The following is an 18995-nucleotide window of genomic DNA, read 5'->3' as shown; positions in this document are numbered from 1 at the left end:
GGGAACGGGTGGTCAGGCTCGCTGACTTGGTTTATACATGTCATCGATCCCAATTGCGTGGATCGATGCTCATGATATCAATCACTGGATTGTCTGGTACAGACTCGATTATTTTACAGACCGCCGTCATATAGCTAGAATATTGCTGAGTGCGGCGTTAAAAAACAAACAAAAACCCCCCAAAAAACCGTTAATTGTCACAGAAATGCTAGTAATTGCCGTCGATGTACAATGACTCACTGGATATGACACTACCTCGACTGTGTGAGTTGGCTTTGTTTGTTTGTTTGTTGTTTGACACCGCGCTCAGCAATATTCCAGGTATGTGACGGCGGTCTGTAAATAATCGAGTCTGCACCAAACAATCCAGTGACTGACATCATGAGCATCGATCCACGCAATCGGGATCGATGACATACATGTACATCAATTAAGTTATTGAGCCTATCCACCCGATCCCGTAATTCGCCTTTTGTGGCAAACATGGGTTGCTGAAGACCTATTCTACCCCGGATCTTCAATGTATGTGTGAGTGGGTAAGGTAGTGGGGTGTTGACAATATCCCATCCACGTAGGGGAACATCAGGAACGGGCTTCACTCTTAAAGTTTGTACCCATGATTCACATGTGGCTGAGATATTGCCGATGCGACGTTATATGTTAACTATTTAATGGGCCAGTGCTTTAAACATTAATCGACACAATCGCCTTTACAATACCCCTGCTACAGAACCGCTGACACTGACCCTTTCAGCCCACCTTGTAGTCAACTTGTCCCTATCTACATCATTATTCCATGAAGCGTACAAGTGTGATAGAAACGTACATAAATACGCCAGAAAGCGCTCATTTCATCAGGGTAACATTCATGTTTCTGGTTAACATATACATGTACTACTAAGATACATTTTCAATCAAAACATGTTTGCGTATATAATATATATCTACATGTTCGGTTGTGGTGACAGCTCCAACACTTGTAATAATACTTGCACACAGTCGATTGTCTATCATAAAAAAAAACACTACACGTACATCGCATCAGCTGCCTATGAAGCGCTAGAAGGTTAACAGTCGCATTACCATCTAATCCCATCGGGTTCCCATTCACTGTCGTGGGTTCGAACACCATATTCGCCTCCTGAAGATTCCGGGGTAGAATAGGTCCTCGCAACCCATGCTTGCCGTCAAAGGTGACTATGCTTGTCGTAAAAGGCGACTAACGGGATCGGGTGGTCAGGCTCGCTGACTTGGTTGATGCATGTCATCGATCCCCATTGCGTGGATCGATGCTCATGATATTAATCACCGGATTATCTGGTCCAGACTCGATTATTTACAGACCGCCGTCAGATAGCTGGAATATTGCTGGGTGCGGCGTAAAAAAACAAACCAACAACAACAAACAGATTGTCAGTACCATACCCTTACTTGCGATCGAGGGTTTCACCAAAATGGTAAAGTCTGAGACCAAAGATCATTTTAAACTTTCCTCCCACTTCAAGCTTCAATATGACACGCCATCATATAAACTGAAACACTGTTCAAAGCTGCGTTGAGTTCATTCACACGTTTGTGGTTTTTTGTTTTGTTTGTTGTTTAACTCTGCAATATTCAGGCTACATGTATATGACGGCGGTCTGTAAATAATCGAGTCTTGACCAGACAATCCAGTGATTGATATCATGAGCATCGATCAAATCGGGATACATGCATTAACCAAGTCAGCGAGCCTGACAACCCGATCTCGTTAGTCGCCTCTTACGACAAGCATAGTCGCCTTTTACGGCACGCATGGCTTGCTGAAGACCTATTCTACCCCGGATCCTCACGGGGATGTGTGTGTTTGTGTGTGAAAGAATGATAATAGTAATCATATGGATTTTTAAGATACACTTGAAGTTTTGGACTACTGCAATGCAAGAATTTCATTTCTATTTGCCAATTATGTTTTTAGCCTGCAGTATTCAACGTATTTCGCTGCGGTCTGTGAATAAGTGAATCTCGGCCATGAATTAATGGCGATATCATCACTATGAACGCACCACACCATCGGGTACGATGCTACACGATCAGTCAGTCTACAGAGCCTGATCGCCTGATCGGCTCTTATGTGACGCAATACGGCACTGAAACGTGTTTTGACCCGGAACACCCATAGCTATAGGGAAGAACATTACAGCTTCAAGATTCGAGCTTTTATTAACCTCTTGTAACCACTCATATACCGACACAACACGGAAGTTAACAGCAGTTGTCAAGGGGTTTGACACTTATGACATGTAAATTAGTCAGAGTAGTGCAACATATAATACTTTGATCAATTTGACAGTTAAAATGAATAACATGCTGGTCGTGGTATCATTGTGATGTCATTATTGACTAACAATAGTTTTATAGCCCTTCCCCACCAATGCTTACAGTTGTGTTTGTTTGTTTGTTGGTTAACGCCGCATTCAGCAATATAACAGCTACATGACGGCGGTCTCTAAATAATCGAGTCTGGACCATACAATCCAGTGACTGCGATATGGCTGAAATATTGCCGATGTGACTATAAACCATAACTCACTCACTCACTCCAGTGACTGACATCATGAGCATCGATCCACGCAATCGCCATTGGGATACGATGACATGCATCAACCAAGTCAGCGAGCCTGACCACCCGATCCCGCCCACCCGATCCCGTTAATCGCCTCTTACGACAAGCATAGTTGCCTTGTACAGCAAGCATGGATTGCTGAAGACCTATTCTACCCCGGATCTTCACGGGTCGCTTACAGTTGTGAGACATGTCTGTTTACATCTTAGAGCACAGTTGTGAGACATGTCTGTTTACATCTGGGAGTACAGTTGTGAGACATGTCTGTTTACATCTGGGACTACAGACATGTCTCACAACTGTAGTCCCAGATGTAAACAGACATGTCTCAAAACTGTACTCCCAGATGTAAACAGACATGTCTCACAACTGTGTGTTCAGACATGTCTGTTTACATCTGGGACTACAGTTGTGAGGCATGTCTGTTTACATCTGGGAGTACATTTGTGAGACATGTCTGTTTACATCTTGGAGTACAGTTGTGAGACATGTCTGTTTACATCTGGGTGTACAGTTGTGAGACATGTCTGTTTACATCTGGGAGTACAGTTGTGAGACATGTCTGTTTACATCTGGGAGTACAGTTGTGAGACATGTCTGTTTACATCTGGGTGTACAGTTGTGAGACATGTCTGTTTACATCTGGGTGTACAGTTGTGAGACACGTCTGTTTACATCTGGGAGTACAGTTGTGAGACATGTCTGTTTACATCTGGGAGTACAGTTGTGAGACATGTCTGTTTACATCTGGGACTACAGTTGTGAGACATGTCTGTTTACATCTGGGAGTACAGTTGTGAGACATGTCTGTTTACATCTGGGAGTACAGTTGTGAGACATGTCTGTTTACATCTGGGTGTACAGTTGTGAGACATGTCTGTTTACATCTGGGAGTACAATTGTGATACATGTCTGTTTACATCTGGGTGTACAGTTGTGAGACATGTCTGTTTACATCTGGGTGTACAGTTGTGAGACATGTCTGTTTACATCTGGGAGTACAATTGTGAGACATGTCTGTTTACATCTGGGTGTACAGTTGTGAGACATGTCTGTTTACATCTGGGTGTACAGTTGTGAGACATGTCTGTTTACATCTGGGTGTACAGTTGTGAGACATGTCTGTTTACATCTGGGACTACAGTTGTGAGACATGTCTGTTTACATCTGGGTGTACAGTTGTGAGACATGTCTGTTTACATCTGGGTGTACAGTTGTGAGACATGTCTGTTTACATCTGGGTGTACAGTTGTGAGACATGTCTGTTTACATCTGGGACTACAGTTGTGAGACATGTCTGTTTACATCTGGGACTACAGTTGTGAGACATGTCTGTTTACATCTGGGACTACAGTTGTGAGACATGTCTGTTTACATCTGGGAGTACAGTTGTGAGACATGTCTGTTTACATCTGGGACTACAGTTGTGAGACATGTCTGTTTACATCTGGGACAACAGTTGTGAGACATGTCTGTTTACATCTGGGAGTACAGTTGTGAGACATGTCTGTTTACATCTGGGACTACAGTTGTGAGACATGTCTGTTTACATCTGGGACTACAGTTGTGAGACATGTCTGTTTACATCTGGGACAACAGTTGTGAGACATGTCTGTTTACATCTGGGAGTACAGTTGTGAGACATGTCTGTTTACATCTGGGACTACAGTTGTGAGACATGTCTGTTTACATCTGGGACTACAGTTGTGAGACATGTCTGTTTACATCTGGGAGTACAGTTTTGAGACATGTCTGTTTACATCTGGGACTAACATCATGAAAAGGTGATCGAGTCTGGGTGAAGGTTTGTGTGTGGGTCAGACCAACCGGTGGTTGACAGCATGAACAACGACCCATGACGTCGGGGCACAGTGCGGCCACCACGAGGGGGTTATTCTGCAGCACAATGATAATACTACATCATGCCGTGTCAATAGTTAAATCATTCTGTGATATTTGATAAGGCTAAAGGACGAGGATCTAAATGTTCAATTACGAAAAACTCACATGGTTTGTTTCGCAGAAACAAGATTTTCACATATATATATACAGAAGAAGCTTTCGTTGTCCGCACCTGAAACTAATGCATACATTAATAAAATAATAGTTTGTGTATATATGAAGATAATAGTCGCAATGTGAATTCCGATACCAACTACTAATTGTATACTACATGTATGATAACAGGGGCGGTCGGGTAGCCTAGTGGTTAAAGCGTTCGCTCGTCACGCCGAAGACCTGGGTTCGATTCCCGACATGGGTACATTGTGTGAAGCCCATTTCTGGTGTCCCCCGCCGTGATATTGCTGGAATATTGCTAAAAGCGGCGTAAAACCATACTCACTCACTACTTCCACTTAGGCCTCAAGGATCAGTCATGGTGTCAATGTGTAGGACAAAGCTGTCAGTACTCGGGCAAATCGGACACTACCGTGTATCAGTTAACACCTTAATGACAGACATCCCAGCCTGTGGATAAACGCGGGAAGCAGTGGTCGATAATTATCTTGGTCCTCAGAAACATGGTCCGAGGTACGACGTATATGCTTTTAAAAACAGTGATATGTAATAAAACCACACTTATATTTATACCGGGGGTAAACTCATTTTGTCATGACAACATGATCATAGCCAGTTGAGTGTAACACCACGTGACTATTTTGAACAATATCGCTTCCTTGTTACGTCCCTCATAAACCATTGTCCGTTCCCAGTCGCTCAGTCGACGTGCAGTCATCGCCATGAAGGTTTGGACAGCGCTGCTAGGCGCCGTGCTCATACAAGGTTGCCTTCTGCTGAAGATCCAGGACAACGGTTATAAAGACTTGGTCGTGGCTATCCATAAAGATGTACCGGAGAACCTTGCTCTGCTGACAAACATACAGGTAGGTGTATGCTCCGTGTATTAAACAGTTGAATCAAGAAAGACAAATGCGATCACGAACGCATGTGTAACGGAAATATCAAACTGAGGTCGCTTTTGGGCGAGTTGACTTTCATGTTTAAATCTATTGATGAGACAATAATGTGAATAGAAATGGCAGGTTACACATTCATGGCGCATGCATTTAACCAACATATTACAAATGTAAAGGACACAGTGTTTATGTATTTCGTTTCGTTTGGTATTCGTAGCGCTACTTTAGGCTAAAACAATAATAGTCTTGGTTCTCAGGTACTGTCCACATCATCATAAAGTTCCTTGCACGTTTCGTTTTTGTTTCCATTGTCAATGTTTTGTGTGCATTGTGTTTAAGTATTAGGATTTTTATAGTTTTTTTGAAAATGGAATAAAAACAAAACGTGCTGCAGACTTTATGATGACGCGGGCGGTGCCTGAGAACCAAGACTATGACATTTTTTTGCCTTATATATACCACCAACTTGTCGAAATAACAGTTTATCAGAAGACGTATTCACTGAGGCAATGAAGTCTAGATGTTGTATAACGCCAATTTTACAATATTGCTTCAACATCACGGCGAACAAAATACGTGTGTGTTGAGAATTCTACTGGGCGAGAATGCTACACAGTGACAAGCACCAAAATACTGTCCCAGAAAATTGACCGCCTCCGTGGTCTTGTGGTAGAGCGTCCGCCCGGAGAGCGGAAGGTCTGGGTTTCGATCCCGCGTCACACCAAAAGACGTTAAAAGATGGTACTTGATGTTACCCTGTCTGGCGCTCGGCATTAATGGGCTAAAACAAGGACTAGTCGGCTCGGAGTCAGTTTACTGTGTCTGAGTGGGGTATTCATGTTAAACTGCGGCATGGTATCTCGAAGAGCTAGCACTATAAATCGGCATCAGTCTGGACTAGTACAAGCAGCCACACACAAACGTCGCTATATAAGTGCAATAATCTTGGACGCGACGGTTCACCTCACCTCACCCAGACAATGACGTCATTCATTTCAATATGGACCGTGCAGACCTTGGCCCCGTTCCTCAAAGCGATTTTATTAACTCCATCACTCGGCTTGAATGAATGTATGCTGGCACACATAAGAACAGGATCAGAGATCACCTGATCCTGGAGGCTTTCCTAAAATATACTCTAACATGCAAGGCGACATCGCGACTGGCGAATATACTTTTCTTAAGGGTTTGTTTATTTGTTTGTTTCTTGTTTAACGCCGTACCCAGCAATATTCCAGATATATGATGGCGGTCTGTAAATAATCAATCTGGGCCAAACAATCAAGTGATTGACATGATGAGCATTATCTACGCAACTGAGATACGATGACATTTATCAACCGAGTCACCGATCCTGACCACCTGATCCCGTTAGTCGCCTCTTACCACAAGGGTGGGTTTGCTGAAGATCAATTCTAATCCGAATCTTGACGGGTCTTTAGGTATGAATGATTATTGCAAATTATTCGTTGTTTGGCTAAAATGAGAATTAAGTTTGTTCAGAACTAAAATCATCTATTACAGCGATACGCAAACGAGGCTTTAGGCAAAACGGACTTACTTTTTATTCAAAGTTTGTGAGTGGCAGGTGCCACCGTTATAGCAGGGCATGCTTGCCCTTTTCGCGAACACCTGGTGTCATCACTGGTTGTCAATGATCCATAATAATAATTCATATAATTTTTATCACTAATTTGCAATTTTGCACTCTGTTTCGGCAGATAATCGAGAGTGAGTGAGTGAGTGAGTGAGTATGGTTTTACGCCGCTTTTAGCAATATTCCAGCAATATCACGGCGGGGGACACCAGAAATGGGCTTCACACAATGTACCCATGTCGGGAATCGAACCCGGGTCTCCGGCGTGACGAGCGAACGCTTTAACCACTGGGCTACCCGACCGCCCCAGATAATCGAGACTATTCAATTATTATTCTCTGGCGTTGACGTTATATACTAGTATTTACAACATTAATAGCGGTCGAGCAGCATGAAGGAGATTGGTTGGTTGGTTGGTTGGTTTATTGTTTAACGCCGCACTCAGCAATATTCCAGCTATATGACGGCGGTCTGTAGATAATCGAGTCTGGACCAGACAATCCAGTGATTAATATCATGAGCATCGATCCACGCAATTTGGATTGATGACATGCATCAACCAAGTCAGCGAGCCTGACCACCCGATCCCGTTAGTCGCCTTTTACGACAAGCATAGTCACCTTTTACGGCAAACATGGGTTGCTGAAGAACAATGCAGTTATCATAGTGTCACAGTGACCTGGTCATATGTTTTAATTCTACCATGTACTTTTACATAATACAATAAGTCGATTTTTGATCAAGCAGAGGTATAAAAGCACAATAACATCTGCTGATTGAAACAGCTGGTTTGACGACCGTATGACTGCGGAGGCTAATATTAAAATAAGTAATTCTTTTTCAATCAATGTCGGGGGGCATTTACAAAATGCAGAGTAACGGCGCTACAATATTTACAGTATGTGTGGCAATATTGTTGCTCAGAAAGCACGATAAACAGCAACTACGAGAGTACATTGCAAGGTTTAGAGACAACATAGAAATTGAAATGCGACATTATTCTGACATTATACATGTATCCTTTGCGTCTCAATGGGATCGGGTGACAGGCTCGCTGACTTAATCGATACATGTCATCGTATCCCAGTTGCGTAGATCGATGCTCATGATGTCAATCATTGGATTGTCTGGTCCAGACTCCATTACTTGCTGACCGCCGTCATATAACTGGAATATTGCTCAGTGCGGCGTAAAAACAACAAAGAAACAAACAATGAGATGTATGGCGTCATAATAGTGCGATTTGAGGTAAAACTATTTTTTTTTTAAACTTGCTTACTCTTTTTTACTGGTGCCCACTGTTGGCTTACACAGTAGATGTGCTGCAGTTTCAATTCCTGCCATATATGTGATAAACCTGAAGCTTAAATTGAACATCTTGGCCAATCCATTTGGCCAAACTGAGCAGAAATTCCGATTGACGTGCACAAAGAAACGATTCAGAAAGGAAGGGCACAGTTAGTGCCCATTGGGGATGCCTATGTGTTTGCTTAGTGTTCTGACCCCAAAGTTCACATGGACGTTTTTTTATATGAGGAAGTCCTGCATTTCACATAGTGTTGTTTCAGCCAGAGGACATTTACGTTCATTTCAATTGTCCTAAATCTTTGAAGATTCTTCTAACTGTAAACATGATGATCACGAACACACAATGCCATTTTAGAAGGTGGTTAAATGCAACAAATGTTATATCTAGGAAAACACTTTTTTAGTAAAGTACAGATTCTGTTCATTTCAATTGTCCTAAATCTTTGAAGATATTGATGTAACTGTAAGCATGATGATCACGAACACACAATGCCATTTTAGAAGGTGGTTAAATGCAACAAATGTTATATCTAGGAAAACACTTTCTTAGTAAAGTTCAGATTCTGTTCATTTCAATTGTCCTAAATCTTTGAAGATATTGATGTAACTGTAAACATGATGATCACGAACACACAATGCCATTTTAGAAGGTGGTTAAATGCAACAAATGTTATATCTAGGAAAACACTTTCTTAGTAAAGTACAGATTCTATTCATTTCAATTGTCCTAAATCTTTGAAGATATTGATGTAACTGTAAACATGATGATCACGAACACACAATGCCATTTTAGAAGGTGGTTAAATGCAACAAATGTTATATCTAGGAAAACACTTTCTTAGTAAAGTACAGATTCTGTTCATTTCAATTGTCCTAAATCTTTGAAGATATTGATGTAACTGTAAGCATGATGATCACGAACACACAATGCCATTTTAGAAGATGGTTAAATGCAACAAATGTTATATCTAGGAAAACACTTTCTTAGTAAAGTTCAGATTCTGTTCATTTCAATTGTCCTAAATCTTTGAAGATATTGATGTAACTGTAAACATGATGATCACGAACACACAATGCCATTTTAGAAGGTGGTTAAATGCAACAAATGTTATATCTAGGAAAACACTTTCTTAGTAAAGTACAGATTCTATTCATTTCAATTGTCCTAAATCTTTGAAGATATTGATGTAACCGTAAACATGATGATCACGAACACACAATGCCATTTTAGAAGGTGGTTAAATGCAACAAATGTTATATCTAGGAAAACACTTTCTTAGTAAAGTACAGATTCTGTTCATTTCAATTGTCCTAAATCTTTGAAGATATTGATGTAACTGTAAGCATGATGATCACGAACACACAATGCCATTTTAGAAGGTGGTTAAATGCAACAAATGTTATATCTAGGAAAACACTTTCTTAGTAAAGTACAGATTCTGTTCATTTCAATTGTCCTAAATCTTTGAAGATATTGATGTAACTGTAAACATGATGATGACGAACACACAATGCCACTTTAGAAGGTGGTTAAATGCAACAAATGTTATATCTAGGAAAACACTTTCTTAGTAAAGTTCAGATTCTAGCACGTGCTTGGAGTTGAGTCCGATCCAGGACCCCAGGCAGTGCTGGAATGTGTACTTACGAAGAAAGTGTTATCCCAAATATGAAAGAATGAAATTTGTCGTGTGGGAAAGTGATGTACGTACACAACTGAAACATTAAATAGTTTGACAGCATTGAACTTGGTTCGTTTCTGTGATCGCATCAATTTAAGCAAATGTTTTGAGTTTTTGAGAATTCATTTTTTTGTAATTTACTCAAATACCTTCTGTGAATAGTTAATCCTTCCTTGATTGTATACAATAAAAGTAAAGATAAGGTGATAGTAATCCATTCATGTCAATGCAAAGTCAATGCAATTTGCAAAGTAAACCCAGGGGTATTTGACAAAGAAGTTCAACTTGAGTTCCAGAAATATCGCTGATCTGATATCGTTCAAAAGTGGTCAAACAGCCAATTCCCTTCCATCGAAAGAAATGAGACCAGTGTCACATTCTCAGCTATCTTATATTTAGACCTGGGCAAACATAATTCAAAACATAGCCATACAACTGTATGCATAAATAGGGAACACTTTAACTTTCCAATAGTCGACTTTCCCCTTTTGCAGAGCAACATTTGAGGTAAAATCAAGTATACTGTTTAAACTAAGATTAGGAGTGTCATATGACTTGTCTTTAAAAGGCATTTAGAAGTGAAAGGAAGAGAATTAATGTCTGTCAACTTCTTTATTATGAGGAACACAACGTCTCGGAGTATAATCTTACTCCTTCATCAGGTGGATGACATGCAAAATTTGTTTGATCAGGTTTCAAACATTCAAAGTCTTTGTGAAGCCTTGACAACGTTTTATGGTAGAGGCATTTCAAAATTTGAAATCAGTGACCAATATGAGGGCCGATGCTATTCCCAAGTTAGACTTGTACCGTATCCTGTTTAGCTGGCTCCCTCATCATGTGTTCTCTGTCCATCATGTTGTTACAATATTATCCTTCTATTATTATTTAACCTATTCATCTTTATTTCTCTGATGTATGCAATTGTTTGAGTTAATCCTCCACCTACCATATATATCGGTAGCAAATTCATTATTCAATCTCGGATTAAAATCTGTACCGAAACGTCGCTATTACAGTTAAATAAAGGAGTTCTTATTAATATGTTCCCGTGTCTCGTCTGTGTATCACACTCGCCTGATCTAACATTGTCAGGTAATAGTTATTTGTGGTCTCACCCCATTTGTCAGACACCTTTAATGGTCACTGTTCACTTCTCCCAATGCATGTTACCCAAGTGGTAAAAGGGATTAATCCCGATCAGATCCTATTTGTCAGTCACCTCACGGAAATATAAGACATGATAAACAAAAGGGCCTTCATAGTCATAGGCTTTAACAGTCACACAAATAATTCAAATAGTTTTACAAGAGTCAACTTAATTTCACAAGTCTGCTCACAGCATCCAAATACTTCATTGGGGTCTTGACCCCAAAGTCCAACCGAACAATTTTCAAGTTGTCTGCTTTTTCGATTTTCTTCACGATCTCGATAAGACCAAAAATGTTTGGTTGTCGGCAGGACAGACTAGTATTCAAACGACTGTTGAAACCTTCAAGGTTGTTGTTGGTTCCAGGACTGAATGTCTCATGGTGGTTCCACAATTGTTAATTTCATAAGCACATGTAATGTGTGAATTGAAATGATAATTTCATTAATAAAACGAAGTAGATGTGATAGCGGTGTCTTCATCTGCTCATGCTAAAATTAGGCCTTCTTCATCATGGCCTATTTTTAGCATGAGCAGATGAAGACACCGCTATCACATTTACGGAGTTTTATGTGGTGAAATTGAATAGTGAAGTGTGATTCATCGTGAACCGAGATGGTTACAATGAAGTCATTGAAGCGCTCAGCTGACGGCACATCTCGGCAGGTTTCCATAGCCTCTATCCACGTATTTTGAACTTGAGGGATGGGAAGAAGGGGCAAGGCATGACGAACCCAATCCTTAACCTCTGGATCATCCCGGTAGTCCTCCACTAGTCCATGGGTCGGAACATTTCTCCAAACAGCTTGCGCATAATGAAAAAAAGTAACCCTTTACATCTGCATCGGGTAACTCGACCTGTACTGCTCGGATGGCAGTCATCTCAAAATCTGTAACTGATTTTGTAGCTTCAGAGAAAGGTTGACCTACAATGGCTTTGTTACCAACAAAATATGATGTCGCATTGGCCAATAGACAGATCATTGTACAATTTTAAAATGTCAAGGATATATGGATGATTTAGAGAGACATTGTTTAGTGCTTGAAGTCATGAAAGAGAATTGAAAAAAACGATATATTGTTTACTGTTAGATTGATGTTAAATGAAGTCCAAGTCTGTTTTAGCAAGCAGTAAAAATAGAGCTACTGTCTGGGATTCGAGTAGATATGTCCTTATCCAATGGCAGTGGCACTGGAAACTTTGGCACTATGCTTGTATCCATCCGTGAAGATTGAACGATGGGAATCATATTTGCGTCGTAATTGTAAATATTCTTGTTGGTATTCTAAATCAGTCGAGTCAAAGTGAGAGGTCCACTTCTGGTCTGTCTAACTGCCAAGGAGGAGTACACAGTAGTTGATATGAAGTGATTAAATCTAAATTTATATTAGCAGCAGTGACATGCGGTTGGATACGAATCCCAAGTGGTGGAACGAGATTCGGCTTGCTGTTGAACAGTTCCTCATAAAGAGGATTGAATACACAGGCATATGCTGGGTTTGAAGGATTCGAAGCCAATTTAGTGATATATTGTAGAGATAATTCTATACGGCGTTGTTGGAGGGAAGGTTCATCAGCCTCCGTGTATAAGCTGTCAACAGGAGAGGTTCTAAAGGCACAGGCGTAGTCCTTGATGGTGTATTGTATTTAACTTTTTTAAATTGCTTTTACAGGCTCCACCATAAACAATGGAGCCATAATTAAGTTTTGACCGGATAAGTGAACGATATAAAGGAAGGAGAGTTGTTTGATCCCCACCCCAATTTGAATTAGAAACAACTTTTAATAGGTCAAGAGCCGTCAATGTGTGGAAGAAAGGTTAAATGTCTGTCACATATTAACCCCCAAAATTTGGCTTCCTCCACAATTTTGATTTCAGTACCATCTAAATACAGCTCCGGATCCTAATGAGGTTTATATTGACAACATAATGTATACAGTTTGTCTTGGATTTGGAAAACCTAAAACCATTTTAAAGACACCATTTGTTAAGGCACAGTTGCGGCTATACTATATAAGATGATGCTATACTTTTTACAGTATTAAAGAAGTTGCTATCCATAAAATTGTGTCTACCTTGTCAACTTCTAAGTAATGCATATCAGACAATTTACAGTTGCGGCTGTCTCTCAATGGTTTGCATATTTTGACCACGACAAGATATAATAAAATCATTCACAAAAAGTGATCCATCAATTGAAATATTTAAACTTTGAAAGACTATTTATTGTAATACTAAATACAGTGACGGACAAAAAACTGCCTTGTGGGACACCCTGATCCTGATTGTGATGATCAGACAGGGCAGAACCCACACGTCTGTTAAAAACTGGACATAAAATGAGGCAAGCGACCTCTCAAACAATATTCATGAAGATCTTTCAAAATGCCATGCTTCCATGTGGTATCATACGCTTTTTCTAAATCTAAAAAGATAGATACAGTATGTTATTTAGAAACAAAAGCATTTTTGATGAAAGATTCTAAACGTACGAGATGGTCAATACTCCTTGCCTTTTTTTTACGGAAACCGCATTGAATATTTGTAATAAGATTATTAGTTTCCAAATACCACACCAATCGATTATTAAACATTCGTTCTATAGTTTTGCAAACACACCTAGTTAATGATAAAGGTTGGTAATTAGATGGATCTGAATGATCCTTGCCAGGCTTAGGTATAGGGATAACGATTGCATTATGCCAAGAAGGAGGGAAATTTCCTGAAGTCCAAATTTCGTGAAATATTTTCAAAAGTATGGCAAGACTGGATTCGGGCAAATGCTTCAAAAGCTGATGGTTCATTCTCCACTAAGTTTGAATATTTACATAATTTGGTGTCTTTGTGTCATCAAAAAAATGCACGCTGAGTTATGTATGGCAAATTGTTCTTAAAATGTGTATGGTAGCCCTATATATTAGGAGCACATCAAAATCCACCTGTATTGATGATATGAAAGCTATATGATGACCAAACGTAACCTTATTTGTTATTATTTATCGTGTCGCCGGTTACATGTATCTCGGTGTAAACGCCCTGGTGGGATTATTTTACTGATTATCTGTGACTGCAAGTACCTAGATTTGGTTAAACATTGCAATAAATAAGTTTTATGAACAATTGAGCCGCAAATCCGCGGAGTTTGGATTTTTTTCACTTCAATTTCTATGTCTTAAAATACCCGACCAGATACGTTACTCTTTTTGAGATTCCTGTTTAGAAATACATGAAAACATTGGGGTATTGCTGATAGGGGGTTTGTGTAGGTTATAATATTGACTAGATCGTTGCAATAGCACTTGGGTATTTAGCTTGCGGTCAAAAGCACTGGTGGTCAATGTTTTGCTGAGAAAAGGAAAGGTACTTGAGATTTTGACCAGATACGTTACCACAATACCAAATATAGAGCCACCTGTTACCGAATAACTACACATACCAATTGGCCTTATTTTAAACATAGAAAAATATCTGACCGCTGGACCATTTCATAGTTTTTTCATTTCTTTATTAGCCAAACCAGATACGTTCCAACCAGATACATGACCAAAATCGTAAATTTGAATTTTGCGCGTTAATCAGTCTCGGCAGCAGCGTGATTTGATGAGATGTCGTCTGCTAGCACACTTCCGGCTGTCAATAGAAATAACAAGACACAATATGGCAACACTTGGTAAGTATCCATGTTAATCTTAACTACCTAAATGTCATCTTTTATTTGCACTGAAAGGAAGGTATACCTTACTTCTTTTGCAATAGTTTTGTCAGCTGTTCCAATCACTAATTTGAAGTAGATGCAACAATTTAATTTCCGTTGAGGGGCACTTATGCTGTGATAGACAACTGATGGTAACGTATCTGGTTTCACTGGTAACGTATTTGGTTTAAGACAATTACCAATTGATTTTGGGATTTTAACAGATTTTAAGATGATTTTATGTAATTGTGTTATGTTATATAATGTCAATGCTTCATTTCAGGTCAATCATGAGCAAGTCACGTGCAGAGATCCAAAAAGCTTACCGGGATCGCAAGAAGCAAAATGACATGACTTATATGGAAAAGGAAAGGCTCCGACAAACCAAATATCGGGTTCCTGTTGGCATGCTGTCAAAGGCGAAGGTAAAAGCTTGTCTCATAGATAAAGAGTACTCCACGAGGTACAGGTTGAAAAAGCAGAAGCGCAAGCAGGCAGTTGCAAATGCAGTCAATGTTGTGGAACCAACTTCATCACATGGGTCACTTCAATCCAGCGATATTACCCAATCAGCTGAAGTCACCAGTACATCTGAGTCTGTAGCTTCATCCACTCTGAAATCTCCACAGACAAGATCACGGGGGACAAACCGTTTGCTTGTGCAACTTCCATTCCCTGTGAGATCTCCGACTTGTATGCGACGATCCAAGGCACTGGCACGGGCAAGAAATGAAATTTGTAAATTGAAGTCTCAACTTGAAACCCAAAAAGTTCTAGGCGTTTCCAAAAACAATATGAACGACTGTTAAAGCGCAAAAACAAAATGGTACCTGGATGTACTTCGGACAACAAAGAGGTTCTTACTCCCAAGTCCAAGACATTACATGACATTAAAAAGTCTGGGATTAGCCACCGGTCATTGCCAAAATCAGTGGTCCGTCAGCTGCAGATTGGAAACTCATTGGTGTCAGAAATTAGAGCTGCCCACATGGAAAACACTTCACAGAAGCAAAGATCATTCATCAACACAGTTGTTAGTGGCTGTATTGTGAAGAAATATAGATGTATTAGATACCTAACGAAAGCTACAGGCATAACACGCCATGAATTCAGTGTAACAGGAGGCAAGAAATTGTTCATTACATCTAAGCGGCAACGGTTGACACACTTGAAGATGGAACTACAAAATCAAATCACTTCTTTTTTTGGAGAAGGATGAGATCAGTAGGTGTATGCCTAGGAAAAGGGATGTCACAAAATCAAATCAATGGCGAGAAGAAACAAACAAGAATCTTGAACGATTATCTTGGTAACACACATGAACGGTTCCTGACAGACTATCCTGATGTAAAGATATCCTATTCGACTTTCTGTAAGATGCGCCCAAAGCACATCAAAGTCTTATCTCTGTTATCAAGGAACAAATGCCTGTGCACGAAGCACCAGAATATGGCTTTAAAGCTCAAATGCCTCTCATCACTAGGTATCAAACCTCGCCTAATCCAGAAGTTGTTGGTAGGTCGGTGTCTCTTGATGAGATGAAGGACATGTTGACCGGTGTTCAAGATGATGTGCCAGTTGAATATGAGGAATGGAGAAGTGTTGAGGTTGGAGGCAAGAAAAAAATGAGAATAGTAAAGGTTTCTAAAAGCAAAGATCAATTTATTAAAATGATGTTACAGCAGTATCAGATGTTCTTGGAACATATTGCCCGTGTGGCTGATCAGTTTAAATCTCTGCATGAACTGAATTTACCGGAAGATCACATTATCATCCAAATGGACTTTGCAGAAAATTTCCTATGTCAAACTAATGATGAGATCCAATCAGCATACTGGAATGCAACAGCAGCAACAATCCATCCAGTAGTGATTTACCACAAATCAATGCAAGGAGCATGTGAGCACACCAATCTTGCATTTGTGTCGGATGTGAATCATCATAATCCATCGGCTGTACTCGCTATATTGAAAAAGCTAGTCCCACATGTTCACAGCAAATTCAGCAAGGGCAAAGTGATCCACTTCTGGACAGATAGTCTCTCTTCCCAGTACAGGAACCGGTTTATATTCATCATCATTTCACAGCATTTTGAACTTTTTGATATAGAAGCTAGGTGGAATTATTTCGAGGCAGGCCATGGCAAGGGGCCATGTGATGGCATTGGCGGCACGTGTAAACGTATGGCAGCCCAAGCAATAAAGCAAGGAAAAACAACAACACAAGATGGTCGAGACTTCTACAAGTGGGCAAGACAAAATGAGAAATCAATAGAGTACCACTTCTACACTCAAGAGGACTATGATGAAGCGACGTTGTATCTTTCTAAGATGACAACTAAGCCTCTCAAAGGAACCATGAAGCTCCATGCTGTAAAGATCACTGGAGATGGTAAAATCAGCATCCGGGATACGTCTTGTTATTGTTTGGGATGTTTGCACTGGTCTACACCATGTCAAGGATGGACTGAACGTTCCCTGGTTGAACCAGTGAAAACCATCAACGATGTTGAAAGTGATCATGAGATTATTCAACCAAGTTCAACTGATGATGCTCCTGAATCAGATAATGTTGTACCCAACAATCTGGAGATTGTCCCACCATTCATTCCTACAGTTGGAGAGTTTGTTGCAGCTACCTACAACAATCACTGGTATGTAGGTAGAGTTCTTGAGGTAGATGCGACCGACTCGGATGCTTTAATAACATTTATGTCCAAGCATGACGCCAGTGGCAAAACCCATTTGCAGTGGCCCTCAAAATCAGATGAAATCTGGATCCCATTTAGTAAAATAATCATGTCTGTATCCGAGCCATTGCCTGTTGGAAGGTCAAAAAGGTACAGCACATTGTCAACTGAAGATTTCGAATCCATCCTTCAGTTTGTAAATACGAAGTGAACAAATGGATTTCGCAGCCAGATACGTTACCATGTGGTGTAGGACTCTCATTTTGTTTAATGCGGCACAGAATGTTTTCAACTTTTTTCTTAATACAAAGTGCCTAAAAATGATTCATTTGTGTTTACTTGTTCCAGTTGCCATGTTACATACGTTAGGAATGGTAGATGTTAGGCCAGATACGTTGCAATAATTGACTTTGCCTAATGTTCCTTTGAAACTACTGTCTTGAATACCAAGACGTGAGTATTTTATACTAATGTGATTATAAAAGAAATACTTATCATTTGAATTTTAATGTTATGGTTCAATATGTTCACTGTTATGTCTTACCAGTTAAAGCATTGATAATGACCAGGTACGTTACCGTTATTAAAACTATATTTGGGTCACTATTATTTCCCAAATTGCTGATGACTTCATGTTTCATCATCGACATGATATTGAACTTTAATTTAATGGTAAAAACAATCACACTCTCAAGCAGTTAAGTGTGTCGCATTCATAGAGGAGTAGAACTTCACAATATCTGTAAAGTCACTTTTTTTCATTGAGAAAACTACAACCAATTCCTTGTAACTGCAAGCAAGGTAGCGGTCACTGTGGTTGTTCTTTCATACTGCAGTTTACAATTTTTCTGAAAATGAACATAACGAATGAATGGATGTACTAATTAGTCAATCAATACAATGTTCTATAAATACATAAGTAACGTATCTGGTTTTACCCTAAATGGAAGGGTCGACTTTGTTACGTTGTATCTTTGGACATATCACACCTAGCATGCATTAAATTTAGCTCTGTAACCATTGAACCTTATTGATTAATTATGTTGAATAAAAATGAAGACATTCATAAGTTTCATTGTGGTTAATTACTCATGCATAATGTGCAACTTTAGGGGAGAATGATCAACCTGATAGTGAATATTATCAGCTCCTGTTGCTGTGTCATTAGCTTGCCCAAGGGCTCTTTGTAGCTCATGTAGTGAAAATACTTCATTGTCTTCGCCATTTTGATTGGTCGGATGAAAGGTCGTTCTGACGTGACCCGTAATGGGATGTCCTCAGATCTTTGTTTAGCGGCAGCGAGAACTTAGATCTGATTTCGGAAATACTTCTCTGCTTTCTTCCTACATT

General features: G+C 39.8%; 1 protein-coding gene across 1 annotated transcript in view; it reads left to right on the top strand.

The window, feature by feature from the left end:
• The first annotated feature begins 5317 nt into the window (after positions 1-5317).
• Positions 5318-18995, top strand: part of LOC124131697 (calcium-activated chloride channel regulator 1-like) — a 33720-nt gene continuing 20042 nt past the window's right edge. Inside the window, exon 1 of the mRNA XM_046495147.2 lies at positions 5318-5490. Within this exon, the coding sequence (XP_046351103.2) occupies positions 5347-5490 (144 nt within the window). The 5' untranslated portion in view covers positions 5318-5346. The remainder of the gene's footprint in view (positions 5491-18995) is intronic.

This window comes from Haliotis rufescens, unplaced genomic scaffold (assembly GCF_023055435.1).
Source record: "Haliotis rufescens isolate VD_foot unplaced genomic scaffold, xgHalRufe1.0.p SCAF_1, whole genome shotgun sequence".
In the NCBI taxonomy this organism is placed as follows: domain Eukaryota; kingdom Metazoa; phylum Mollusca; class Gastropoda; order Lepetellida; family Haliotidae; genus Haliotis; species Haliotis rufescens.
The sequence above is the reverse complement of the archived record's forward strand: the minus strand, read 5'-3'. Positions and strand labels throughout refer to the sequence as shown.